This window comes from Rattus norvegicus, chromosome 8, assembly GCF_036323735.1.
Source record: "Rattus norvegicus strain BN/NHsdMcwi chromosome 8, GRCr8, whole genome shotgun sequence".
NCBI classification, from domain to species: domain Eukaryota; kingdom Metazoa; phylum Chordata; class Mammalia; order Rodentia; family Muridae; genus Rattus; species Rattus norvegicus.
In genome coordinates this window covers 69,779,752-69,807,495 of record NC_086026.1, presented here as the reverse complement: position 1 = coordinate 69,807,495, position 27,744 = coordinate 69,779,752, and the positions used below count along the sequence as shown (strand labels likewise).

Genomic DNA, 27,744 nt, shown 5'->3' with positions numbered 1-27,744 from the left:
GGGAAGAGGGGTGGAAGTGTTATATTATATTTTATAAATATTTTTAGAATGGAAAGGAATTTACACTTGTGTTAATAAGGGTTTTTTGGGTTTTTTTTTTTTGTCCTCTAAGAATTCTAAAAGTATTTCTATTGGACACAAGTAGATTTTGGTAAAACAGGCATTGTTGTAAAAATCCATTGTTTCATTAAAAAGTACAAAGTTGGAGCCACTGGAGGTGGGAGCAGCAAACAGAAACATTGCTGCTTCGCCCACCATGGCCACCACCAAAGGCCTCTGTAGTTGAGATGCCCTGTGGGTGGCAAGCTCCACTGTAGCTGCGTGCAGCCCTAGAAGCAGCTGCTGCTTCCGGGCCCCACAGTGGCTCCCCCCTGGAATCTCTTATGACCAGTCATGTGATGGTAGCTGCTTGTTTTTAATCATCCTTATTATATCCAAGTTACAATAGGAAGTCTCATCTGGGGAATCAAATTCCTGCAAATACTTTCTCTGGCATCCTGTTGAAGTCCGAGACAGCCATATAGCTGGGACTTTAGAACTCAATAGAGCCTTCTTTAAGCTCAAAGCCATGACCAACATGTAGCTGAAAAGAAAGAAGGGAAGAGAAAAGAAGAAGAAGAGGCGGGGAGAATGGGAGGAGGAATGGAGAGCACCTTCTATGAGGCAGAAGGCAGGGCCAGTGAGTAGAGACTTACATGCTGGTACCTCTACTCAGGTGGTCCTTTCAGCATCTGTGGCTCTAGTCAGTCAGGGCAGCAGCTCCTAAACAAGGGTGATGTTGGATTTGCAAGCTCAGGGTGGGATGAATACTTTGTTTTTGTTTTTTTTTTAATTTAAATTGTTCGAGAACTTCATACAAGAGTACTGAATTTGTATCGTTCCACACCTTACCCCCACTTCCTCCTGTATAGGGGCTCTCAAATCCATGAGCTCTTTTTCTTTAATTACACACACACACACACACACACACACACACACACACACACTACCAAGTCTATCTAATATGGCTCAGAAGCACATGTGTTTAGAGCTAACCACTTGGGATTGGATAACCCATCAGGGAGCTCATCTCTAGAGAAAACTGCTTCTCCCTTCCTCAGTAGCCATTCGTTGTCTACAGTGTTCTGTCTTGGGATGAGGCCTTTTCTGCTATCCACATTGGCAGGTCAGCTGGTGTTATCATTATGCAGATTTGCTTAGGCAACTGTATGGTTGAGATATCATGGGCCCAGCTTCCCAGCCATGTCTAGAAGACACTGTCTACCAGCAGATCTCCTGGTCCTCTGGATCTTACATTCTTTATGACTCTTCTTCTGTGACTTCCCATGAGCCTTGGGTGGAGGGGCACCATTGTAGATGTATCAGTTGAGGTGTAGATGCCTCCCAGTCAACTTTTCTCTGCGTTCTACTAGTTGTAGATCTCTGTGATACTCTCCATATTTTTTTTTAAAGCTTCTTGGATAAGGGGTAAGAGCTACATTTATCTGTGGGTATACAGATACTGTATATAGAATAAAGTTAGAAATTATATTGGCTTAGAAAAATAGCAGTAGTAGAGCCTCCTTTAGGGTCTTTGACTTCTACAGCAATGTAGGAGACTTTGTTAAACACACCAAACCTCTAGCTCCAAGCAGCTAGCCTCCTGTTCCCCCAGACTGGAGCTGTCTGGCACACAACAGAATTAGTTTTCTTGCTTACTGCCTCTAAGGGCACCTTTGGTCTCCCTGTCATTGACTATGCACTTTGAAAATAGCTGTGGTTTCTAACGCAGCGATGTTTCCTCTTTGGAGACCCCAGCCTCTAGTCTAGTTTCAACAATGACTAGCTCCATCCCAAGACGCGGTTCTTGTTTCTCCCTGTCTAATGGACGGAATGTTTGCATTTGTACAGCATTTTTTTTAATGGGCTGTAAGGGGTTGGCTCTGAGCAAGATTCTTGGTTCAAAGCCAGGGCAACTTGAAATGTTTGGGAAAGACTGTGTGTTCTGTGGAGCGTTCAGGGCTGGTTTCTGCCACACACATGCCTCATGCCAACCAGGCCGATAGGAAAGAGGTGCTTCCTTGGTGCCATCAGCCTGGCGAGAGGGTGGGTTGTGCCCCAGCAAGCAATAAGGGCAGGGCTTCCTTTCCCATGGATGTCTGGAGCCAGGAGTCTCGGATCAAGCCAGAGGCTGTTAAGAGCGGTCCCTTTGCTCATTCCAGAAGCAGTGGTGGGAACTCCTAATTTGCCTGCACAGAATGCTTGAGGTAGAAATAATTTCCAGAGATTTTTCTCTTTTAGGCAAGACCATACCTAAGCCATCCCAGAAAGACAACTCTTCCCTGTGTTGCACTGCTCTGAGGAGATGCTGTCCTCCCAGCCAACACTTTATTTTCTTTGTGTGTGTGGTGATGGAGATCAAACCCACCCGGGGGCTCTTGTATGCTAGGCAGGCAATCAACCACTGAGCTAAACACTCCCAATGTGCGTTAACCTTACCACAAGGCTCTCCTCTTTCTGCCTACAATGCCCCCTATATGACCTTGAGATCCTGACTGGGGAGCTCATCTGTTTGGCTACATCTCTGTTTGTTTACGCATTTCAATATTAGCACTTTGGGGTTCTGCCCAGACTTTGAAGGGTTTTTCAAATGCTTCCATTTGAATGCCCACGGCATGGGCACATGTTTGCATATACACATACATGTGGCCTGTGCATTCTATTTAGACAGCCATCAGAAATGTGACATTCAAAATATAACATTTAAATTGTCAAAAAGAGATCATGACTTAGATTAACATTAAAGTAATCAACAGTGGGGAAATAGTCAGCCCTTTTGTAAATGTTTAGGAAAAAGTGAGGAAATCGAGGGTTTAGGAAGCTCCACGTGCTTTCATTTGGGACATCTAGGCTCTTTGGCTTACCTGAGATAGAGCATCCAGGCCACGGGCAGCTCTTGGCTGCTGGAGCTGGTAGACTGGAGTCTGAATTCTGTCTGTGCTGTTCCTAGCAGCCTGACCTAGGGGTTTTCAGCAGCTTCTTCTGTAATAGAGGAACATTTTACCTGGCAGGGTGCAGTCATCGTACAGCCACAGAGCACCAACTTTGTACCAGGCTTTGTTATGTAGGAGCGGGGGCCACAGTATAAAAAGTTCTCATGTGGAATAGGTGGGTGGGTCAGATAATAAACAGGTAGGCACATAATAATAATTCAGGCTGTGAGAAACACCAGTAGAAGAAAGAAACATGGTAGTGTGATGTGTGTGTGTGTGTGTGTGTGTGTGTGTGTGTGTGTAGGACTCTATAGTGTGATTCTGTATGTGAGACTGTTTATGTGTGTTATGCAGGTGTGCTTGTGTGTTTCCCCTTATGTATGTATGCATACGTGATTTTCTCTAATTGTGTATTTGTGACTCTGTGTAATTGTGTGTTTGTGACTCTGTCTCTGTGTCTGTCTATATTTGTATGAGTGCATTGTATTAACGTGTGGATATGAGTGCATATGTATATGAGCACGTGTATATGACTGTGTGAGACTGTTTTATACGTGTGTGACTGACTGTATGTGTGTGAGTACATATGCGGTGTGTATGTTAGTATATATGCATTCTCTCACATGTACTCACACTATTTTGGCTAGTTTGGCCCTCACTACTCAAGGGACCCCTGTGAAGGATGACAGTTAGATTAATATTCCAGTGATAGAAAGGGGCAGCTCTGAGGGCTAACTGAAGTTAAGTATTTGGCGTGTGGTAGAAGTTTGGCATGCACCAGTCAACTCTTTCTTCAAGAGTCAAAGAGAGTGGCCAGCTAAATGGCTCTGTGGGTAAAGGCACTCACCAACAAACCTCACCGAAGTTTGATCCCCTGGACCTGTGTGTCTGAAGAAGAGAACAAGCTCCCACAGGTTGTCTTCTGATTTCTACACACACGCCCTGGCATGTGGACCCACACCTCCCTACATGAAATGAATAAATAAATAAGTAAATATAATAAAATGAAAATTAGTAAGAGAATCTCAGAAGTATTATTTGAGCACTTGAAAAGAGATTTTATGGTTTGCTAGGTGTCATCAGAAGAATCTCGGGGCTGGGGATTTAGCTCAGTGGTAGAGCGCTTACCTAGGAAGCGCAAGGCCCTGGGTTCGATCCCCAGCTCCGAAAAAAAGAACCAAAAAAAAAAAAAAAAAAAAAAAAAAGAAGAATCTCACAGCAATATTGGAAATAATACAATTAGAAAAGTCTTTGACACCCCGAGTTATCATATTTCTTTCAGGGACAGCAGCTGAGTGGTTCTATTGAATTAGCCAGAGCTTTCACTGAATACACTTTTTTTTAAGTTTATGATTTTTATTTCAATGATAACTTGAAGATACAATCATTTCAGTAATCTGAGTGAGGACTTAGTAGCTGGATATCTCCATTTCGGTGAGAAAGCATTGAAGGCATTTTAATCCCCACAGCTGGGTATCAAACCCTGAAGATCTTGCCCTGTGGAGCTCATGGCTTGCTCCCACTGTAGCTCTTTTCCTCAGGTCATGTCTTTTGCTGACTCACTCACTAGCAATAAATATGGTGGGTGTAATATTGATACCCCTCCACTGAGCAGCATGTGATCATTGATTAACCTTGTAGATCGGTCCTCTACGGTAATGGGCCAGTGTTTCAAAGTGTTCATTTTCAAAAAGAAAAAAAATTAAATGATGGTCTGTCATGCTCAGAATAATCTAAGAGCACCTGTGATCATATTTAATTGTATTTTTGTAGTTTCATTATTCATCTGCCACATTAATATGTTGGAGCTTGGAAGATGGCTTAGTTGGTAAACACCTTCATAGCTTGCGAGCATGAAGACCTGAGTCTGGATCCTCAGAACCTATGTAAAGAGCCAAGTATGGTGGTACAGACCTGTGACCCCAGGGTCAGAAGGTGGGAGGACATAAGATGACAAGATGGGAGGTGGAGAGAGGTGAAGCTTTAGAATCTTGTGGGCCCCCGCTTGGCCTATGTGTCAAAGTTCTAGGCCAATGAGAACTGACAACCAAAGTTAACCTCTGATCTCTACAAGCACATCATGAATTTGCCCCGCATGCAAATGTACATGTATACACACAATATTGTTCACTTGAAGTTTTACTTGCTTCTAGATCTGTCTTTATTCCTTCTGAAACTTGTTCACAGTTGGGGCAGAGCAATAAGCCTAAGAAATTCATAGCTGGTTTTGGCTAACAACCTGAGGTGTGTGGTACACAAAAATAGAAATTGTATTAGAACGCAGTAATGTACGTTCAAAATACTGTGGGCACCTAGAGGCGAGAGCTACTGTCCTCACATGGGGAGCCAGGGTGTTCTGCAAGGAAGGGAGCAAACTCTGAATTTGGCAGATCTTAAAGATGAGCAGCATTTGTGAGGTGAGGTAAGATTGGGGAGGAAAGGCAGGAGACATGGATGCTTAAAGCTTGGTGTAGCTGAATGACATGTGAGGAATAAACTGTGCTGGCAGGGAGGCTGCAGGGCTACATGGAGCCAAGGAGTGAGAGCTTTGGGCAATTGGATTCGATTCCAGATGCCAGGAGTGCTCAGAGAGGCCAGTCTGCATGGGGTTTGGACGCTGTGATTTGTAGGAACAATTCTTAAAGTGGAGCTGGAGTTCAGGATGGCTGGGGATAAGCCCAAGCAAATGGATGTGGAACCTGACTAAGCTATAGGCTAAAAGGATGGGGAGATGTGGAGTCCAGCATATTTCTGAATAGAACTGGCTGGGGGTTTGTGTCCAGGTAGAGGAAGGGGGCCGTTTGAGGCCACGCATTTACTTGGAAGACAGTGCCACAAAGTCCATTGCTAATACTCAGCATTTCCTGGTCTGGGCAAGGTGAGTAGATTACCAAGAATGCTCCCCAACCCTTGATGGGGGAGAATGAAGTGAAGCCAGCAAAAGGGCAACCAGAAGTTTAGGAGAAGAACCAGGACAGTGTGGTGTCCCAAGGTCAAGAGGAGAGAAGGTTTCACACAGGGAGAGCATAGCTAGGAGTCAAATTCTGAGTGACTTGCTTTGGAAAAACAGCTGTCATTTGGATAGTCCATTTCCACTATTCAGGCAAATGAGCAAGGGGACTAGGTGAGGCGTCATGGATCCCCAGCCAAGTGACTGAGCAAAGAAAGGAGGTACTTGACATTTCACTTGGTAAAGTTGCCATCCAACCTTACACACATCTGTACACCCGTACACTTGTCCATTTATCCTAACTGTCTGTCTGTACACACACCCATCTGTCTACCCTCCCATATACCCTCTCATCTCTTTAGTCCATCCGCCCACCCATCCATTCACTCACTCAGTATGTCCCCGGGGCCTAACAGATGACAGATTGTGGCTGAGATGAGAATGTGTGGAATACAAAGATAAAATAAATCATAATTTGCCCCGAGGAGCTTGCGGTGTGGCTGAGGAGATAATTGCACCAAGATAATGAGTGCCAGGCGTCAAGCGCTTTGGAAAAGGATGTTCACAATGGCTCTGGAAAATGGGAGAGGGCCATTTGGCATGGATGGAAAGCGTCTGTTCACAGACGGAGGGGAGGAGAGAATGCCTTTGAGCCTAGAGGACAGAGTAAAGGCCAGAGAAAAGAAGGAGCATGTCCTACTTCCTGTATCCTGGAGGCAGTGATAAGAGTTGAGCTGCAAAGGAAGGCTAAGGCCAGATTGTTGTTGTTGGAGACAGTTTCTCTGTGTGGCTTTGGCTGTCCTGGAACTCACTCTGTAGACCAGGCTGGCCTCAAACTCAGAGATCCATCTGCCTCTGCCTCCCGAGTGCTGGGATTAAAGGTGTGTGCCGCCACCACCAGGCAAGGCAAGATTTTAAAAGGAATAGACTAAGAGTTAATTTGGCTTTCATCCTTTAGGAAAAACATGAGAACCCAGGGGTCACTGCTAAGCAAAGCAGTAACATGGAGGGCCGAATTTCAAGAGTAAACCTCGGTGGCATGGCAGTTCTGAGTGTGCCGTGGGATGCTCTGAGGGAGGGAATCTAGCTATGGTCCCATCTCTGTCCACTTGCCTGTCTCACTGAGCAAGTATTGAACATTTACTGTGTACACAGCTCTACAGTAGACATTGATAAAGTCCAGGAAAATGCTTCCAATATGACTCCGTGTGTGTGCGTGTGTGTGTGTGTGTGTGTGTGTGTGTGTGTGTGTGTGTATACACATCTGTGTGCATGTGCATGGGGGTGGTCAGGGGTCCACACTGAGTCTTTCACTGAGCTGGAGCCTGCTGATTCAGCGAGGCAGCCTCTGCCTTTCTGGCACTAGGATTTAGGCACTCGCTTCTACAGCTGGTGGGGTCTGGGATGTTGAACGCTCATCCTCATGCTCGCTTGGGAAGCGCACTACTACAGCTATCTACGCAGCTTCACAGCACAACGTGTCTTCCTTATGGGGGCCTTTCTGATCCTCAGAGCCTTGTAGAATATAATGTGGGTAACCAGATCACCCAGCAGACTCTCCAGCTGAAGGCTGCCATCCCCAAACCGGCCTCTCGCCACACTCTGTTTTGTGCCTTACCATTATTTTTCACCGTCTCGGTTGGCTTAAGTTGCAAATAGGAAACTACCATTGAGAGTATCAGGCCAAATAGGCTATCCACCGCACCAAAGAATACATCCTGGCCCTCTGCAGTAACATCTGCTTCTGTTTCCCAGTAAGTGTTCAGCAACATAGGGCGGGCCCAGTACCCAGGCACGTGCTCCGAGTTAGGATCTGGTTCTAAGGGAGGACAATTTCCATGTGGCTGGTGATGAAAGGGACAGGTCAATTTCAGAAGCAGGGGAGTGTTTCCTGTTACGGAAATTACATCCAAATATTTACCTCATCGCATCGTTCGGATGGGCCCTGCCTTTGAATTCAGCAGAAAGACATGCAGGCTTCCCTCCCTTGCATTTCGAAATGAAAGATAGCTTCTTTACTGGCAGGGGAGCTCGAGGCATGCGCTGAGGTCACCTCTCTTACTCTCATGATACTTGAGGCAGGTTTAATAAAGTGGCGAGGAGTGTACATATTCTTCCAGGAAAATCCAAAGCCTGCTGGTGGCAGAGGGCATGTCTGTGCCAGTCAGATCCAGTCAGGTCATTTGATCTATAGGGTATCAAAGCCACAGGCACACAAGTCACAAGTCACAACGTGATGGGCAACAGCCTTGGGTCTACAAGATGGTCAGTATCTCCACCCATAGTTCCCCTCTCTCTGTCCCGCCATCTTTCATTTTTCTATGGCTCATTGGCTGCTCCACCTCCTCACCAGGAGTTCATGTTCTAAAGTATCCTCCCAGCATCCATGTTAGGTAGGGTCACACAAATGTCTTCCTGGCCTACGTCCTAGACTTGGAACTGGCTTCATGTGGAGTGGCGGAAGTAGGAGGAGGTGGCTTGAAGATGATACTGTGACGTGGCTGGAATAGTTGAGGCCGAAGGAAGTGGCACCACAGCATAGAGATTCAAAGCCTGGAGGGTGGGCTCTGCTTAAAACTTTTCTTTTTGAGGATATCCGGTGGCCAGTGATTCTCTCAAACCAGGGGAACTTGTTGAGGAAACATATCCCTGGGTCCCTCTCCCAGGGGATCTTGCTTGTTAAGTTTGGTGTGAGAACCAGGCACCTGCATTTCTCAGTGCCTCGTGAGGTGGGTTGTGCTGTAGGTCATTGAGGAATCATCCTTGAGGGACACGGCACAGGACCAGAAGTAAAAGAACAGGGGCATGCCTGTATTATCCCTCCAGTGCCTGGTTCAGTAGCATGTATGTGGGCTAGTGTGGTGGACCGAAGTCCCTGAGGCTCTGACTGTAATGATTCTTGACTGGGAGGGCTCAGGGATTCAGAGAGGACCCAGAGCAGGGCAGAGAGAGCAGCAGACTGCAGCATACTGAAGCTGATACCCATTGGATGGCTTATGGCTGTCTTTGTGCCCTTGGAGTTCTTTTCTCTATGGCTCATGCTTTAGCTTTGTGCCTTCCTGTTCTTTCTCCTCATTCGCTTGGGTTTTGTGTAAATGCATTGTTTCATCTGCTCCTGAAATACAGTGTGTATTCACATGAGTAATTTACCACTGGGGAGGTTTTCACCCCATCTAAGCTGAGGGGCTTTGCTAGAGTCTTTCATATCTGTCAATTGTTCTTCCTCTTCCCCTTCCCTCCCCCTTTCCCCCCTCCTTTCCTCTCCTTTCTCTGCCTCCGTGCATATGTGTGTGTATGTGTTGAAAGCGCATGTAGAAGCAGAGGTTGGTGCTGCCGCCCTATGTTTTGAGACAGGGTCTCTTCCTGAACTTGATGTTCACTGGTTTAGTTAGGCCGCCAGACCGGCAGGCTGCAGGGATCCTCCTGCAATTCCCAGCACTGAGGTTACAGATATGTGTTGTCATGCCTGGCTTTTATGTGGGTGCTAGGGATCAAACTCAGGTCTCCATGCTTGTGTGGCAAGGGAGTGATCTATCTTCCCAACTGTCATTGACACTTTTGTATTCATTTTGTGTTAATATTAATTGCATCAATATTAATGCTGACAAATATGATTTGCATCCTTTTGTATTGTGTCAGCATAGACAATTATGATGTGAGATCAAATTATATACTTAAAGACAGACAGACAGACAGACAGAAAACCATAAGTGATGTCCTTGGTTGAAGTAATCTGAGTGAAGATTGTCTACCTCTCTAAGCCGCCTGTCCAGCCAGGGTCCCTGGTGAAATGGCCTAGGTGAGCTGACAGCTGGTAGGTAGGCCTGCAGTCCTTTGCTCTCAGCTTTCTGAAAAACTTTTCTCTGGTTTCTAACTCCAAGGTGTCCTTTTCTAGTGTTTTCTTTAGGGTATTGGATGGTTGTATGGCTAAAACCAAATCTACTCTTTCTTGTCTCTTCTGAAACAGGACTTTAGAATGTAAGAGATTTTTCCTATGACTCCTTTTCCATGAAGAACAGACAGGAGGGTTAATTTTTAGCAACAGAATTAGAAACCAGTGAGATGGGACATGATTCTGAATGAGTGCCCAAACCAAGGACACTGAAGACATTCGATGTGCTGAGTTAGGGGCTTCCTGGTGTCAAGGAGAAATCGCCGGGTTCTTCCGTGCAGCAGGACGACCATCCCAGTTGGTTTAGTCTGTGCCTCCTACTCCCCACCCCAGATCCGTTCTGAATCTTCCCCCTTTAATCTATTTATTTTTATTTATTGAGCAAGCAATCTTATAACCATGGTTGAAATTTTTGAAATGACAAGGAAACTCCAGGACTCAGCTTTGGTAACAGGTCAGATGTTTTTGTTTTTCCACATCCCCTTCCAGACTTTGTTCCCAGGCAAACAGAACCTTTACATTACTATAATCATGGTATAACTTCAAGTTTGTATTTGGCATTTTTTAAAAACTTTATATTATATTACAGGACTTCTTATTGCATTGTATGGTTCGTGATTACAGTGTTTTGTTGAATCATGAAACTCTAATTTTATTTGACCATCTTTCTAGTTGGTCTTATGAATTGATGTCCTACACAATGTGGACGTGGTAGCATATGGTTATAATCCCAGCACCCAGTGCTCGGGAGGATGGTGAGGTCATGCCCAGATGTATAGTGTCCATATAGTTCAAGGCTGGGCTATAGAGTGGGACTGTCTCAAAAAACAATGGGGAGGAGGTGGTTATGATGAAATAAAGCCTGGAGTGATGGAACTGTGTGTGTGTCTTCCTCTGTCTAGAGCTAACTTATCACCTGTCCCTGCCATCTCTGATCCATGCAGCCTTAGAGTGTCTTGTGTCTTGGTCCACTGGTTACTCTGCTTTAACGACTGTTTCCACATAACTCAGCCTGGGTTTCTTTCATGCTTATGCTCTGACAAATAAAGACCAGCCACTCTTCTTTTAAAATGTATTTGCATGTGTGTAAGCATGCATATATATGTATGTATATGTATGTGTGTATCTGTGTACATATGTGTGTATTTATAAGCATGTGTGTATGTATGTGTGTGTGCATGTATATGTATGTATGTACATGTATGTATGTGTGTGCATGTATATGTATGTATGTACATGTATGTATGTGTGTGCATGTATATGTATGTACATGTATGTATGTGTGTATGTGCATGTATATGTATGTATGTACATGTATGTATGTGTGTATGTGCATGTATATGTATGTATGTACATGTATGCATGTGTGTATGTGCATGTATATGTATGTACATGTATGTGTGTGTATGTGCATTTATGTGTGTATATGTGTATGTGTATGTATTTATAAGCATCTGTGTATGAGTGTATGTGCATGTATATGTGTGTATGTGCATGTATGTGTGTATGTATGTGTATTTAAGTGTGTATGTATGTACATATGTATGTATGTATTTATAAGCATGTGTGTATGTATGTGTATATGTGCATGCATCTGTGTATGTGTATTTATGCATGTGTATATTTATGTGTATATATGTGTACATATGTATGTATGTGTTTATAAGCATGTGTGTATATTTGTGTATATGTGCATGTATATGTGCATGTATATGGGCATGTATATATATGTGCATTTATGTGTATATATGTGCTTATGTGTGTAAACATGTGTCTGCACACTGCAGCACATGTGTGAAGGCTAGAGGACAACAGGAATTGCTTCTCTGCTTCCATTATATGGGTTCTAGGGATTGAACTTGGGTTGTTAGGCTTGGTGGCAAGCACCTTTACCTGAGCCTCCTTTCTGGCCATCCCAGTTTGCTTCTCTGATGCTATGATAGAATGCTAATGGCTTTGTGGAGAAAAGTGTTTCTTTAATCATACTTCCAGATCACAGTTCATCTCTGAGGGAAGTCAAGGTAACAACTCAAGACAGGGACTAAGAAGCAGGAGCTGAGTGAAGCAGATCAGAAAGAAAGGCTGTTTACTGGATTGCTATCCTATGGCTTGCTCAGCCTGCTTTGTTTTACACACACACACACACACACACACACACACACACACCCCCACACACACACACACACCACCCAGGATTACCTGGCCAGGTGTGGTACCATCCATAGTGGGCTAGGCCCTTCTACATGGATCATTAATCAAGAAAATACCCCTCAGTCATGCCCAGAGGCCCATCTGATGGAGACAGTTTCTCATTTGAGATTCCTTCTTCCTGGATATGTCCAACTTTGTGTCAAGTTCACAGAGACAGGCCAGCATAGTGGCCCAGCCCAGCCACATCTCTTTTAGCAACCCCTCAGAGCTGCTTTCTCTCCTTCACATCCTGTGCCAAAGGCCAACCTGGTTCAATTTCATATCATGTTGGTGACCGCATTTTATGTATATGAATCTGCCGCCATTTAGATACCATCTAGAGTTCTTTACTGCAAGACACAGAAATAGCAAATGCAGGGGACACCAGGCCAGGCTGAGTCTGAGGTGTAGATTGGATGTGGGAATCAGCTAGAACAGTACCAGCACAAGATGGTCTCAGAGCATAGACAGATCAAGAGAGCTAATACTAGAGCAGAGGACCCAAACCCACTGGTCTCTCGGTCACTCTGTAGGAGATAGCAATTCCAGTTGATCCACTCTGTCTACTCAGCTAGCTGTCTCCTGGGTATATTCCCAATGCATTTTATGCAGGATGGAGACAGATTTCCTAAAGGGCCAGAAGGAAAGGGCTGCCAGGTCACACTACACACACATCTTCCCACATGTATAGATTTGTACTCACCTCTGACTAGCATGAAGCAGCCTTCTAGATGCCTGAGCCCAAGTGATGTTAGTTACATCATCTAGAATCACTGAGGAACTTCATTCTCCCTTGGCAGGATCACAGCTCCACTGTTGTACACCCCAAACTGGGATGTGACTCCCTGCTTTTCTCATGTCTCTGAGTGCCATCCCTTCCTTCCACCCCTTTGCTCTCACTCCTTAGTGACTATTCAGAGAGGTCCTGTAGTGCTGGGGAGATGGCTCAGTCACTGAAGTGTTTGCCTTATACATACAAGGACCTGCGTTCTATTCCCAGAATGCACAGACAAAAGCCAGGCACGGTGGGATTCCAGGGCTGTGGTGGTGGAAATGGATTGACCCCTGGGCTTACTAGCTAGTCATCCTAGCCAAGTTATGGGGTTCTAGGCCAGTGAGAGATCCTGCCTCAAAGACCAAGGAAATAATATGGATGATGTCTGAGGAACAACACTGAGGTTGACATCTGACCTTTATGTGCACATGTATACACATACACACTCAGAGACAGAGGGGCTGGGGATTTAGCTCAGTGGTAGAGCACTTGCCTAGGAAGCTCAAGGCCCTGGGTTCGGTCCCCAGCTCCGAAAAAAAGAACCAAAAAAAAAAAAAAAAAAAAGAAAGAGAGACAGAGACAAACAGAGGGAGGGAGGGAGGGTGGGAGGGAGGGAGGGAGGGAGAGACAGAGAGACAGAGAGACAGAGAGACAGAGAGAGAGACAGAGAGAGAGACAGAGACAGGGAACAGCTCCTATAATATAACCTCATAGGATTTTTGTTTTGTTTTGTTTGGGTTTTTTTGTTTTTCAGGAAGAGGACATCTGATGGCTTGTAGGATTTTATTTAATAGATCTCTCCCTAGACTCTAGCCCTCACCCCACAGGAGATGCATTACATTCTCCAGAAAAGGGTCTCAATGTGTTATGTGCACTTTTAACGTGTCCATTCTTTAACCCGGTTACTCTACCCATAAAGCTCCCTGTCCACATCCTCGGAAACACCTAGTGGAGCGAAGAGAGTGCCCCTTTGATCCTGTGGCTGGATCTGCTTTTTAAGCATTGTGTGACTTTGGACTTGTGCCATTCATCCTCCGAAGAAAGGGACATAGAAACACGCCCCTTGCCCCTGCTAGGTGGGAGTGTTAGATGTTCTACTTAGTCACCCAACAACCCTGACTGAGTGGCCTTAAGTCTCTGCATTTTCAAAGCTTCACATGCTAGACCATGGGAGTGATCCGTGAAGTGGAGATGGGAGCCATGGAATGCATCCTGTGAGAATCAGGCTCTGAGCTAGGTAGAGCCATTTCAGCACAAGAGGATTTGTTTACCCCTCCCCTTTGTCCTTCCTGTTGCTACCTCTGGCTTCCCCCCTGTCTTTCCAGAGGAGGCTTGTGCCTTTTCCAGAGATGCTGACACCATTTCTGTGGATGTCTGTACCTGCCTTTTCATCCTGATGCTGCTGTTTTCTACGATGGGAGATGGCGTTTGCCGTTTTGTATATTCCTGTTTTCCTTTTCTCACCATTTATGCAAATTTGCTGAAAGTTTCCGTAGGAGCCACCAGTTTCTGAGGATGGAGTCATCTAAAAGTAATCACTCCAGTTTTAGTGAGCTTCTGTTCAAATGTGCATTCCATCCCTCAGATGTCTCCAGACATGGCTGGGGATTGCCACAGGACCATCCTAACTATCCGTGAGCTGATAGAAATCTCTCAAACACTGTAACTTGTTGGATTTCCCCAGAGTGCTCAATTAGATAATTCAACTAAAGCAATTAGCCCTTTGGTTGGCCCAGGTTCCACACTGAATAACTGGCAGTAGTTATTCCTGCTGTTGCTAAGCATATTCTAATAGGCCTGGCTTTCCAGCTGCTTGTGACATTGATGGTCCCCTGGGGCAGCCAGCTGGTGAGACAAAGCAGGTGCGTGATGGAGCCACAGTGGCTTCTGTTCTTTCCATTCCCTCCACTCCGCTTGGCACAGGAAGATTTTTCCAGTTGGGCTCTTCTGGTTGGCGGAGCCAGAGAACTCTACCATATTAAGTCAAAAAAACTGATATGAAATCGCAGCATTTAGATCCGATCTGGTCAAAGAGCAATATTTTTTTTTTTATGCTTCAACCCAGTGCTTAAAGAGAGAGAGAGCTGCAAACAGATTTCTTATATTATTCTACCTTCATTTTGTTTTTCAACTATTAACATGTTACAGGAACTATTTTAAGAAATGTAAATCGACCTCCTTCTGAAAGGATTCCACTACACAGAGAAGCTACCTTTCATCTTCCCAGGCTCTGAATTACGATGTGCCATAGCTCCTTCTGCTTTGTTCTTTTCATATAATAATTTGATAGCAACTTTTGTATGCATGTGCAGGGTATGGATGTGATATTATCTGATAGTTTGAATATAGCTGGCATAAACCGTGGAAGGTAGACTATACTACTAAAACCCAGTTTAGGCGTGTGTGTCTGCACTTTCACCGTGGAAGCTCATGGAATTTCAGGTCACTCGCTGTAGTAATCACACCATAAATTTGAGAATTCGCGTCGGCAGAATAGGATGGAATGCGGTTTTGTGTTCCCTCTTCACCAGGATCTTGCCCAATTTGGCAACCGGATGCTAAATTCGGGTGGGATTAGTTGAGGGAAGTGGTCCCCTGTGTGGCTTCATGTCTAGTGGAATGTTCCAGAAGCCACATTGGTTATCTGTTACTAAGAGACTGGGAATGGGCAGACAGCATTTATCCCCCAAGGTGTCAGGAACGTCTTCCTGTCTTTCTTTGTTCCTTCATCCCTCACCGTCCTTCCACTAGAAGAACCATACACATGGAATTGCCCCACCTTTTACTATTGCTTTCTACCAACAGTAGGGGCAGGGTGGCAGTCTCATTCAGGAGGAAACCCCAGCAAGACTAGGGGAACGGAGAACTGGATTTTTGACCGATACAGGTCTCTCACTAGCCTGAGACCATAGCCTGTCACAGTTTCCTGGGACCTCGGTTTCTTCCCCTATGCACTGAACAGAATAACGCCAACCTCCCAGGTCGCTGGTCGGGGGAAGTGGGGGAGGGGTGGTTCTGAAAACACGACCTGGGTGGTGAGTGCTTGTCTCTGTCCTGCCTTGGATCTGACTCACATGCACATCTGTCCAGCAGGGAGAACTTATGGTCAGAGCCACTGGCATATTCTCCTGCCTGGTCTCAGAAGTCCAGTGCTCTCTCACTGACTGGATGGCATAAAGTCAGAGAGATGAATTCCCTCACAGTTCTGCGGACCAGATGTCACCAGATATGTGTGCTTTCCCAAAGCCCTGGGTGGAGAGCCATTCTCTGCCTCCTCGGCATCTGGTCCCCCACCCCACCCCCGTGGCTTTGACTACATCCGGGTACTCTTTTTAAGTGGTACATTTCCTTAGTGCTATGACTTCCCTGCTTCTCAGACTCCTGTCCTTGTTTCTTTGCCTCATTCTGTTCATAAACAAGAGGAGCTTTTTTTACTCTTGGGTGTTCAGTGCAGTGTGGCTGGGCTGAGGGTGCTCATGTACTCTGACTGAGGTCGGAACCAGGCCCTCTCATCAGCTGCTGTCAGTCATCACCCAGCCCCGCCTCCTCTCATGTCTATCTTATTCTTGTTTGGTCTCTGTCTGTAGCCAGCTCACCCCACCTCACCTGTGTGTTTGCCTTGGCTCTCGGAATGTAACTTCTCTATGTCATTTGGTTGGTGCCCACTGAGCTCCCCTGGTGACTTTAGTGTGACAAACCCCTTATCCATTTTTTGGCTGCTGCTTTTTATCCCATCCTTCCCTGGTTACTTCCAGAACCTCCAGGAGTCAACTTGAGCCATAAAGATCATCTCAGGCCACAGCACTGTACTTTCGTTAAAAGAAGGTATACAAGTCAGTAGCTTCATGGTGACTGGTTTGCCTGAGGCAGGAACTCTGCTTAAGAGCTGAGTCCCGGCTTTTAGACCAGGGGACAGCTGGAGTGCTTGCTCATGCTTATTGGGCAGGATCCTGGTCAGTTCTCACAGCCACTTCGTGAGGCAGGCTTAGTGCCATCACTCATGGGTGACTTCGTGCGTGACACCATGTGGCATCCTGGGAGTCAGCTCTGTCAGGTCTGTTCCAGATAATTCTTGGACTGTCTCACCACTCAGGTTCTGAGGAAGCAGAGGAACTTCAAGTTCTCAGTGAGAACTTTGAGCTGCCAAAGCCAAGGTCAATAAGAACACAAATCCGTGAAGAACCAGGGTAGTCTGTAGACATCTTGGCACTGCATAGGTGAGCCCTTGGCTTGTTGAAAAGTGTATATATTCTACAGAAAGCCATAGATTTGCTCCATCTTTGAAAGACAGGAAGGAGGTGCTAGGATGGTAGTTCTCAACCAGTGGGTCACAACTCCTGGGGGGGGGTGTCCCAGGGGTCATCCAAGACCATTGTAAAACACAGACATTTACAATTCACTTCATGACAGTAGCAAAATTACAGTAGCAAGAACGTCTGTCTGCTGGGACGAGAGCAGCAAGTGCCAGAACATGTTAGTTTTGAGAACTGGTTATGTCTGAACTCAGTGCATTAACAGGGGAGTAGTCGTATAATGTCGCTGAGTCTCAGTTTCCCTTTTAGCTTAGGCTAATTTATGCAGACCTGGGTGTTTTCCTCTTTGTCCTCAGTGTCGGGTAAGGTTAGCTTGGCACAGTCTAGAATCACTGGGAAGAAAGTCTCAGTGAGACACTGTCAGGATCAGGTTTCCGGCGGGCATGCGCGTCCAAGGACGGTTTTCTTGGTTACATTCACTGATACAGGATGACCCAGCTCACTCTGGATGACGCCATTGCAGAGTTTGGGCCCTGGACTGTATAAGATTAGGGAAAGTGAGCTCAGTGGTAGATGTGTGAATTCATTCATTTTTCTCCACTCTGGAGCACGCCTATCCTGTGATTTGTGCCTCACCGTCCTGCTGTTTGACTGGCCTGTAATAATGCACCTGGAATTTGATCTCCTCCCCTAAGTTGCTTATCGCCCGGGTATTTTATCACAGAAACAGAAATGAAGTAGGGAACTGCCTGACTCTGAGCCAGGGATGCAGTTGGTGCCTATATCATGTCTGTGTTGAGGCAAAAACAGCCGTCTCCTCGATGGAAAGAAGAGACAGTTTATCCTGAAGCAAATGTAAGTAGCCGTGGTCCAGGAAAACAGATTCAGGTTATCCCAAACACCATGTTCAAACACTTGTGATATTTTTATAGTAACCTAGAAAAAAAGTAATTTTAAAATACATTGGTGGGAATGTCAGTAGACGGGTCACAACGAGTCTCTGCTATAAGCCTAAGATGTTATCTAATGCATTCTTAGCCTTCAGGTTGGTAGAAGCTAGGAGGTCTATAGTCCCAAGGATGCTAGGTGAGCAAGGAACAGCTACTAAGGGGACAAAAGGGAACCTGGGGTAAATTGGAGTCTGGCAGTGTAACATTTAGACTCTCCAAAACCACAGGTCTGATCAGTTGGTCACTCAGCCTTGCAGAGTCTTTAACATGTGTGCAACTTTTTTTTTTTTTTTTTGTTGGAACTTCAGTTCACATTTGCACAACAAGGACTCTCACTGGGGCTGCTTTTAGCACAGTGCCTAGCATGGCAGGTCTCTAGAAGGCCTAGCTCAACAAAATGGAATCACTCTCTGGCTAGAGTTTGCATGCTGTGATGTTTCTCACTCCTGGCGTGTGTAGAAGCAGGAAAATGATCACGATTGTTTGCTGACAAGTTCTTAATGCCAAACTTTGATGTGCACAGACAAGCTCACTTATTTCCCTATGACCTAGATGGCTCTTGGACTGTTACCTCATCAAACGGACCAGCTTTGGAGGCTCAGAAGCGTCTTAGTCACTGCTTAGGAGGAGGTGGTAGGGATGTGGGCCCCTAGCAGTGTCTCCCAGACACAGTGCCATTTTCCCTGCAGCTAAAGGGAATCCTTCTGGCCTAGGGGTAGACATCAAGCTGGAACCTGAAGAAGACTCTTGAGGACACCATATCTCTTTGAGTCTGCAACTCATGTATTAGCTGCTTCCCTCGTTGTTGGGACAAATATCCAGCAAAAGCAACTTAGTAATGGTTTCTTTGACTCCTGGTTTGAGGTTGCAGTCTACCATAGTGGAGAGGGTGTGGAGGAAACTGGCTACATGGTGAGAGTGTGTGTGTGTGTGTGTGTGTGTGTGTGTGTGTGTGTGTGTGTGTGTGTGTGTGAGTGTGTACGTACGTGTTTGAGAGGGAGGAGGGAGGGAGAGAGGTAGGGGGAGAGAGAGAGAGAGAGAGAGAGAGAGAGAGAGAGAGAGAGAGAGAACAAACAAATTCAGAAAGCAGAGAAAGATCAATGCTGCTAGTCAGCTGGCTTTCTGTGTTTCTGTCTGTGACCCCAGGCTATGGCATAGTCCTGCCCTCACTTAGAGTGGGTCTTTCTATTTTATCCTAATCTAGAAAAACTCTCACAGTTAAGCCCAGATTAGTCAGGATTCTCTAGAGTCACAGAACCTATGATATGAATCTATCTATCTATCTATCTATCTATCTATCTATCTATCTATCATCTATCTTTGTATGTATGTATGTATGTATGTATGTATCTATCTATCTATTTATCTATCTATCATTTATTGGAATGTCTTATATCCTGCAGTTCAGCTAATCCAAGAATAGTTAGCTATGAACAGAAAGTCTTAAGTATTTAGTAGTTGCTCAGTCCCACAAGGCTGGATGGCTCAGCTGGTCTTCTGCACATGCTGGAATCCTGAAGAAGAAGGCTCTGATGCCAGTAAAGGAATGGATGTACTAGCAAGGAGAAGGCAAGCAGGCAAAGATCAAAAGCGTCCTTCCTCTATGTCCTTATACAGACTTCCAGCAGAAGGGAGGGCACATAAGGCATGGCTCCTATTAGAGGTGTGTCTTCTTGCCTCGAGATCAAGGCTGTGTCTTGCAGCCTTAAGATCTGGATCAAAGGCTCAGCATCCAGATCAAAGGTGTATGTCTTCTACCTCCAAGGTCTGGACTAGAAGTGGATCCACTTACTTCAAACCAAGCAGAAAATCTCTCACAGGTGTGCCCTCCATTTCTGGATTGTAGTTCATTTCAGATATAGTCAAGTTGACAACCCAGAATGGCCATCACACTAGAAGTGTTTTTCCATGGTGCTCTAAGTCTTGTCAAGTTGATAATACAGATTAGCTATCAAGTGCCCAGAGCCAGGATTGTGCTATGACTCTTCTGGTCACTCAAATTGTCTCTTATGACTGAGTCGGTATAGATTGAGACCCAGGCTGAATTATATGCATTCTGTCTTGATTCTTAATTGTACCCTGTAGCTACATGGCTCCAGTAGAGAAATTCTGACCCAAGCTTCTCAGGTTCAGGTCTCTAACCAGCCTCTGTCTCCACAGGTCCCACAACGGATGGCAGTGGCCGAGGGAACCCCAGAGGATAGTGGTGGCGGCTCCCCAGGTGTGTGGGGCTCCTGGGGCCCCTGGTCTGCCTGTTCACGCAGCTGCAGCGGTGGTGTGATGGAGCAGACACGGCCCTGCCTTCCCAGCTCCTACCGCGCACCAGCAGGCTCCCGGCCCAGTGGCCCTACACTGTCCATCACTGGCCACGTTGTGTCAGCTGTACGGACCTCAGTACCACTGCATCGAAGCCACGAAGAGCAGCGTACCCTGGCTGGCTCCAGTGCCAGCCGCCAAGGCCCCACGGTGGTGCGAGGCAGCCGACACCCTCAGGCCCGGAGCCGTGAACCTTCAGAGAGAAGGTATGTGCATCATGGTCCCTGTGTCTGTCCCTGCCTGGACAGCCGGCAGAGCCACTGCCTTGATTGGGCAGAGTGGGAGGATTTCTTGCCACCACCCACTCTGCGCATGTGTGCATATTCATGCGTGCCTGTGGAGGCCAGTGGAGACCAATAGGACAGCATCTGGAGCGATTCTTCAAGCCAAGCCTACTCTTTTAGGCTGGCCAATCAGTAATCTCCAGGACTCCACTCATCTCCTCCCTAATCACACTTGGCTTTGCTCGCCCCACCCCCACGTGTGTTCTCAGAGATGGAACCTAGGCCCTCCTGCTTGCAAGCAATTACTTTACTGACGAGCTTTCCCAGCTCCTACATGGCCTTTTAGTCATTTTGTAGCTTTTATGGAACCAAGGCTACTCCAACCCTGCTTTTTTTTTTTTTTTTTTTTTTTTTTTTATTTCCCATACACTCACTTGGATCACAGTCATACTCCCAGTGGCCAGCCCCTTAAAAGAAAACTGAATCCTACCACACTCCACAACAGACAGAAGCCATCATCTGTGAAGAGCTACAAGTCAGTATTCCTATTCAAACAGGACTGTAGAATGTCCTTCTTTCTTTCTTTCTTTCTTTCTTTCTTTCTTTCTTTCTTTCTTTCTTCCTTCCTTCCTTCCTTCCTTCCTTCCTTCTTTCTTTCTTTTCTTTTTTTTCTTTTTGGCCAGGGAAGGGTGGGGTTAGAGGAGAGTGGTTGTCACAGAAGCCCTCTGTGCCTCTTATTCTCAACTTTGGCCCGAAGTCATCAATACCACTGCAAAATAAGCTCTTTTTTTGTCCCTTTTTTTTTAAATATTCATAATTTTATTTCTTTTTTTTTCATTTTTTTTTCTTTTATTAACTTGAGTATTTCTTATATACATTTCGAGTGTTATTCCCTTTCCCAGTTTCCGGGCAAACATCCCCCTCCCCCCTCCCCTTTCTTATCGGTGTTCCCCTCCCCACCCTCCCCCCATTGTCCCCCTTCCCCCAACAGTCTAGTTCACTGCCAACCCTGCTTTTTGATTATAAAATTACCTTTCAAAGTGAAGAAAATTCTGAGAAGCCATGAGACCTCACACTCTGTGGAGACTCTCAAAAGAGTGGAAGGAGGAAGAGCTGGGCTGGGAAACGCAGTGTGTTGGCTTGATACAAGCTAGAGTTTGCTGAAGGGAGGGAGCCTCGATTGAGAAAATGTTGCCTTAAAATCTGGCTGTAGGGCATTTTCTTAACTAGTGATTAACCGTGAAGGGCCCAGCCCATTGTGCGGGTGCCATCCCTGTGCTGATGGTCTTTGGTTCTGTAAGAAAGCAGACTGGGCAAACCATGAGGAGGGCAAGCCAGTAAGCAGCATCCGCTCCTGCCTTCAGGTTCCTGCACTGTGTGAGTTCCTGCTGTCACTGCTTTTGGTGATGAGACTGTTATATGGGACTGGATGAAATAAACCCTTTGCTCCCCAAGTTGCTTTTGACCATAGTGTTTTAACACAGCAATAGCAACCCTAATTAAAATATCTGTGTTTCAAGATGCCACCACTGTACAGGGAATGGGAGTGTGGGAGGGGACTAGAAACTACTAACCATGGGCTGTGCAGATTTAAAGAGAGGACACGAAATACGGAGACATGCTTAAGAGTGTGGTCTCCTAAACAGACCTGGATATTCACAATAGCAAGTGATGTACCAATAAGGAGGGGGAAATTCTCACAAGTTCTCACATGTACATAAAGGGCTACCAGCCATTAATGACTGCTGAGAGGGGTAGAAACAGTCTTTTCCAGGAATATGCTCCCTGATAGATTATCCAATCCCAGGAGGTCAGTTCCATATACATATGAACTATACTAAATGGACTCAACAGGACACATGCACACATACATACAAATACATAGAAAGAATGATAAAGAATTGGGTGATGAATGTCACAGAGAGTCAGGGGACACAGGACACAGGAGGAATTAGAATGGCGATGGGAATAGAAATGAAAATATAGTTCTCATGTCTGAAATTCTCAAAGAAATTCAAATACAAAGGACAGGGAGGCGCTTATTAAGAGCTGATCTATGTTCCAGTCTTTGTGCAGGTTTCATGTTTAGAGTCTTAGGTGCACCCCAACTGTGGTTGTAGGGTCCTGCAGTAGTAAACTCTTTTCTAGAGAGGTTTTAGGATGTATCTTCAATAGTTCCTAGGACTGTAGATGCCAATTTTCTGTTGCTCAGGGGTCAACATATCCTGCCTTTTCTCCTCACTACAGTCCACTGCATAGTTCCTTTATCTGAGATCCAGATGTGATAGTGCCCCCTCTGTGTGTGTGTGTGTGTGTGTGTGTGTGTGCGTGCACGCACACACACATATTATGTGTGTTTCTGAGCCCATGTGTGCACAGAGGCCTGAGGATGACATCTGGTGTCTTGCTCAAGCACTCTCAGCCTTATTTCTTTGAAGCAGAGTCTCTCACTGAACCTGAAGGTAGGCTGGTGGCCAGCAAGCCCCAGCAATCCTCTTGTCTCTGCCCCTCACAAATGCTGGGGTCACAGACATACAGAGCCACGCCCAGTGTCTCATGTGGGGACTGAGTATTTGAACTCAGATCCTTGTGCTACCAGAGCAAACACTCTTACCCACTGAAACATCTCCGCTGTCTACCCATGTGTTTTAGAATACAGAACTAACTGTCCATGTTTTAGAGAGATAATTCAGGATGTATTTCATATACGGTTAACATTCCCTGCATGGTGTGGCATAGCCTCTGTGGCCAAACATAGCATTACTTATACAAGAAACAGTGAATGCTTCTACCAAATAGGATATTAATAAAACTGTAAGTAGCCTAGACTAGTGAAGATCAGGTTTCCTGCCTGGTGAGCGTTGTCACCAAAACATAAAAAGAAAAAAAACTTGTTCTTCAAAACTCTTGATTTCAAAACCACCAGGAGGCCATCCCTAGGGTCTCTTGCTCGCTCACTGCGCTCCAGGTGCTGTTCTTGCTGCTTTCAGCGGATGGCGGTGAGACCGGTGCTAACTTGACCCTGCTTTTAGAGGCTCGAAGCATGGAGTGCTTTCCTCACTCCAGAAGGCTACAGAAGCAGTAGACAGAGTCAGGATTCACATCAAGGCAGTGGTGGCCCTAAGGAGTTGATAAGGCAGATACACTCAGTGTCTGAGGACTGAGGAGTTTGAGTGATAACCCAGAGTTGTAGAGCTGACTGGCCCGTAAGGCAAAATTTGAAAGTGTGCAGGATATACCCTTTTCCTCCTAACTTATTGACAGAGGGCCAGTTACTGCTTACCGTGAGGTTCCTACATGTTCTAATGATGCCCTGTGATGTGACATTTTCAGATGAAACAATTTGATCTAAGCTGGGGTGGGGGGGTCTGTGCTGCTAATGGCTGCTGGGCTCTTCCTGGCTGATGCAATCCACATTTGCTTATATTTATCAGTCGTGAGGCACTTGCATAGTATATCTAACCCCGAGGAAAAATGTCAGCATGTTCCATGGAGGGCCAGCCGCTCTGTTCTCTATTGTGGGTTTGAGATTTGAGGCGGAGGCTGGTGGTGCTTAACTGCTTATAAAAACTGCTAGGTTGCTGTGCCAAGCAACTGAGAACTTAATTGGAGCCATATAATAAATAGAACTATTCAACCAAATATTTATGAAGTATCCAGTGTGTCAGAAGGCCCTGGGACAGACCTAAATGCGAATACAGCCGGGTCTGTGAGACTATAAGGCTGTTATTGGCAGGCTATAGCCATTCTTTGCCAACCTATTGGTGTGTGTGTGTGTGTGTGTGTGTGTGTGTGTGTGTGTGTCCACATTCATGCACATGTGTGGAGACCAGAGGTCAATGACAGATGCTCTTCCTCAGTTGCTTTCTACCTTGCTTTTCTGAGAAAGTTTCTCTCACTGCCCCTAGGACTTATCGGTTTGGCAAGACACTGGCTACTGAGCCCCAGAGATCTCTTGTCTCTGTCCATCCCCCACCCCACCCCCCAGCATTGGAGTTACAGGTGCATGCTGTCTGTCTGTCTCTTTTAAATCTGGGTTTTAGGGGGTCAAATGCAGGTCCCTGAACGTATGCAGCAGTCACTTTACTCACTGAGCCATCGCCCCAGCCCAAGTTCCTGTTTTTTAAACATAAGAATCCTTTCTACAAAATCAGTCCAAAAGGGCAGCTCAGTTTGTAGCCCTCAATGGCTCTAGAGGGAGTCTCAAGGCCAAGGCTGCAGAGAACCACATTCTAGACTCAAACAGTGCAGCGATTTTCACCCTTGCCTGGAGTCCAGACTCCCATCTCTCCCCAGCCCTCTAAAAGTCCTGACATCATCACCATATTCCAAGTCTACCTCAGATAGGGAGAGCATTCCAGTCCTGACCAGTTTGAGAACCGATGGTTTTTGGAACATTGTATTTGATTGGAAAAGATATGGTAATTAAACTCATCTTGTAGAACTTTCTAGATTTGGTGAGGATATATCACAATCTTATGCAGTATGCATGTATGTATGTGTATGTATGTATGTATGTATGTATATATATATATATATGCATTGTGTATACACACACACACACACACAGAGAGAGAGAGAGAGAGAGAGAGAGAGAGAGAGAGAGAGAGAGAGAGAGAGAGAGGTGGGATAGCTTGTTAAAAAAGAGCTACAAGTCCCCACCTCCTCCTTATCTACTGGAGATTCTGGTCTGCAGGACAGTGGTATAGGAATGGGCCCCAGAAATTGAAAGCCACTGCTCTCAAGGGCTAGAGAGAATCATGCATGCAAATGCCATTCATTGTAGGGAGTGTGATGATATAGCAGCAGTCACAGTACTGGGTACCATGCTGGACTCTGGTTCATGTACAATGCATATTACACACCTACACAACTCTACAAGGCAGGCACTATTCCTCACATTTTACACACAGGCACATAGACACTCCGAAGGGAGTTTACTCAAAAGCACCCACATCAAAAGCAGCAGTTGGATTTGACACACAAAGGTCTGACAGAGTCCAGTGTGTGATTTTCACTGCTGGGCATTTTTAAAGGGATGCTGCTGGGACCCAGCAGGTGTGGTCAAGACAGCTCCTTAGAGCACAGGCAGTCTGCACCGTGTCTTGAAAAGTGGATGGAATTCCATAGTCAAGACTTACTCTAAGATTCTCTAAGTCTCTTCCCTGGAGTGTTCAGTTCCCTTCCTCGGAAAGTCCCTTTTGACATCTAGTCCTAGGTACCAGAGGGGTTAAGAAAACCAAAAGGCATGGCCCATTTTCTGGGCATCCTTACACTGCGGTGTGGAAGATGGGTAAGCCCTCTAGATCAGGCTATGCTGGATGATGGTGGAGGCTGGGGCTGAGGGTGGGAGCAGTCAGGAAGACGACCCACAGCAGCTGGGAGTTGGGCCTACTCCTACAATAGAAGGCATTTAATAGATCTGTCTGGGAACTTCTTTGCTCTTCTTGCTTCCATAGCAGGCCTTTCCAAAAATTTTTATTCAAACACATGTGTAGACTTTCAGTTCCACTCTAAAGCCTCAAAGAGGCCACCCCTATTAGAGCTCTCCTACAGACTTTGGGAGTTGGAAAAGTTTAAAGTCTCTGACCTTCAGCTGTTCAATATCTCTTAGGACAGTGCTACTTGTGGTAGTTAATGTGATTATCGGCCACAGGGTCTAGAATTATACAGGGCTGGAGGTGTTGCTTAGTGATGAAGTACTTGACTCCATTATATACGTGTGCGTGTGTGTGCGTGTGGGGTGTGTGTGTGTGTGTGTGTGTGTGTGTGTGTGTGTGTGTGTAAGATTCAGAGTAAGTCTTGATTATGAAATTCCTTCTACTTTTTAATACACGGCACAGACTGCCTGCTCTCTAACCAGCTGTTCTGACCACATCTCCTGGGTACCAACAGCCTCCCTTTCAAAATACCCAGAGGTGAAAATAAGTCTCACACTGAGCTCTGTCAGAGTCCCTGTCTGTAAGGGGTTATCTAGATTATGTTGAGTGAAATGAGAAAGCCCACTCTAACTGTAGGCAGTGCTATTCCCTGGGCTGAATTAGAAAAAGGGTGGGGGGAGCTGAGCACCAGCATCCTCCTCCTCCCCGTTTCCTGACTGTGCATGCCACGTGACCAGCAACCTCATGCTCCAGCTGCTACAGTGGTGTTCCTGAAGACCTGAGTTCGGATCCCCAGTGGCCATATAAAAGCCAGACTCAACACACACACACCTGTAACTCTAACTGTGGGAGGTGGAGACAGGAGGAACCTAGGAGTTCATTGGCCAGACAGTCCAGCCCCAAGTCTGAACTTGTGAGCTTTGTGTTCAGTGAAAGATCCTGTCTCAGAAAGAGAGTGACTGAAGACTGACATTCTGACGTCAACCTCTTGCCTCTATAATGGTGAGCATACCAGCTCACATACACATGCATGTGTCATGCACACACATGCACATGAACACATGTGCATGCACACACACACATTTGTGTATCATGTTCATCACTAAGCTACATCTCCAGCCCTGCTGTGTATATTTAAATGCAATTTTTTTAATTGGAGGGAAAAGGGGACGAGGTTACATAATAACCAGGTTCCTTCCAGGAGCCTCCCCCTGCCAGTCCACAGGTACTTATTTTCCAAAATTGTGGGGAGTCCATTCTTGTGAAAGCGTCTTCAGTTCAGTGGGTGTGGGTTGCTCTACTTCTGCTTGCTCTGGCAAGGCTCAGCCTCCTTCCCACCTCAGCCACCTACTCCTTCCTCTTTGGCCACTGCCTTAGGAAGTGAGGAAGAATCTGGCCGAGTCCTTTATGGAATCCACTGGCTGAGACCAGAAGGTCGAACTTTCCTTGCCCAGTGGCTCCCCAGACTGTCCCTGTCCTGACTCAACAGCTCAGAATGTTGCTCTTGGTGGAGAGCATTTTCTGAGCAAGCTATAGGAAGGAGAATAGAGTAGAGGGCTGCAGTCTCAGGGTCTTGGCTGGACCCTGTCTACGGTACCCAGGTTACCTCCTGGACTAGATCTCATTTCCCGTGAGCCTTCAGGTTTCCCTCTGACCTGCCGAGCATCTCCCCGTCACCCCACCTCGTCATCTTTAATAGCTCAGTGACATTAAGTGTGTTCTTGTTTCTGTTCGCCAGTCACTGCCATTATCTCTGTAACATGTTTCCTCTCCCCACTAGACCTGATCCATTACGCAGTAATTCCCTCTTTCTCCTTACACCAGCTGGGACCCATGCCGGG

General features: G+C 46.0%; 1 protein-coding gene across 1 annotated transcript in view; it reads left to right on the top strand.

The window, feature by feature from the left end:
• Thsd4 (thrombospondin type 1 domain containing 4) overlaps window positions 1-27,744 on the top strand; it is a 599,748-nt gene that overhangs the window by 72,649 nt on the left and 499,355 nt on the right. The window contains exon 4 of the mRNA XM_039082429.2: window positions 20,143-20,504. Within this exon, the coding sequence (XP_038938357.1) occupies window positions 20,143-20,504 (362 nt within the window). The remainder of the gene's footprint in view (window positions 1-20,142; window positions 20,505-27,744) is intronic.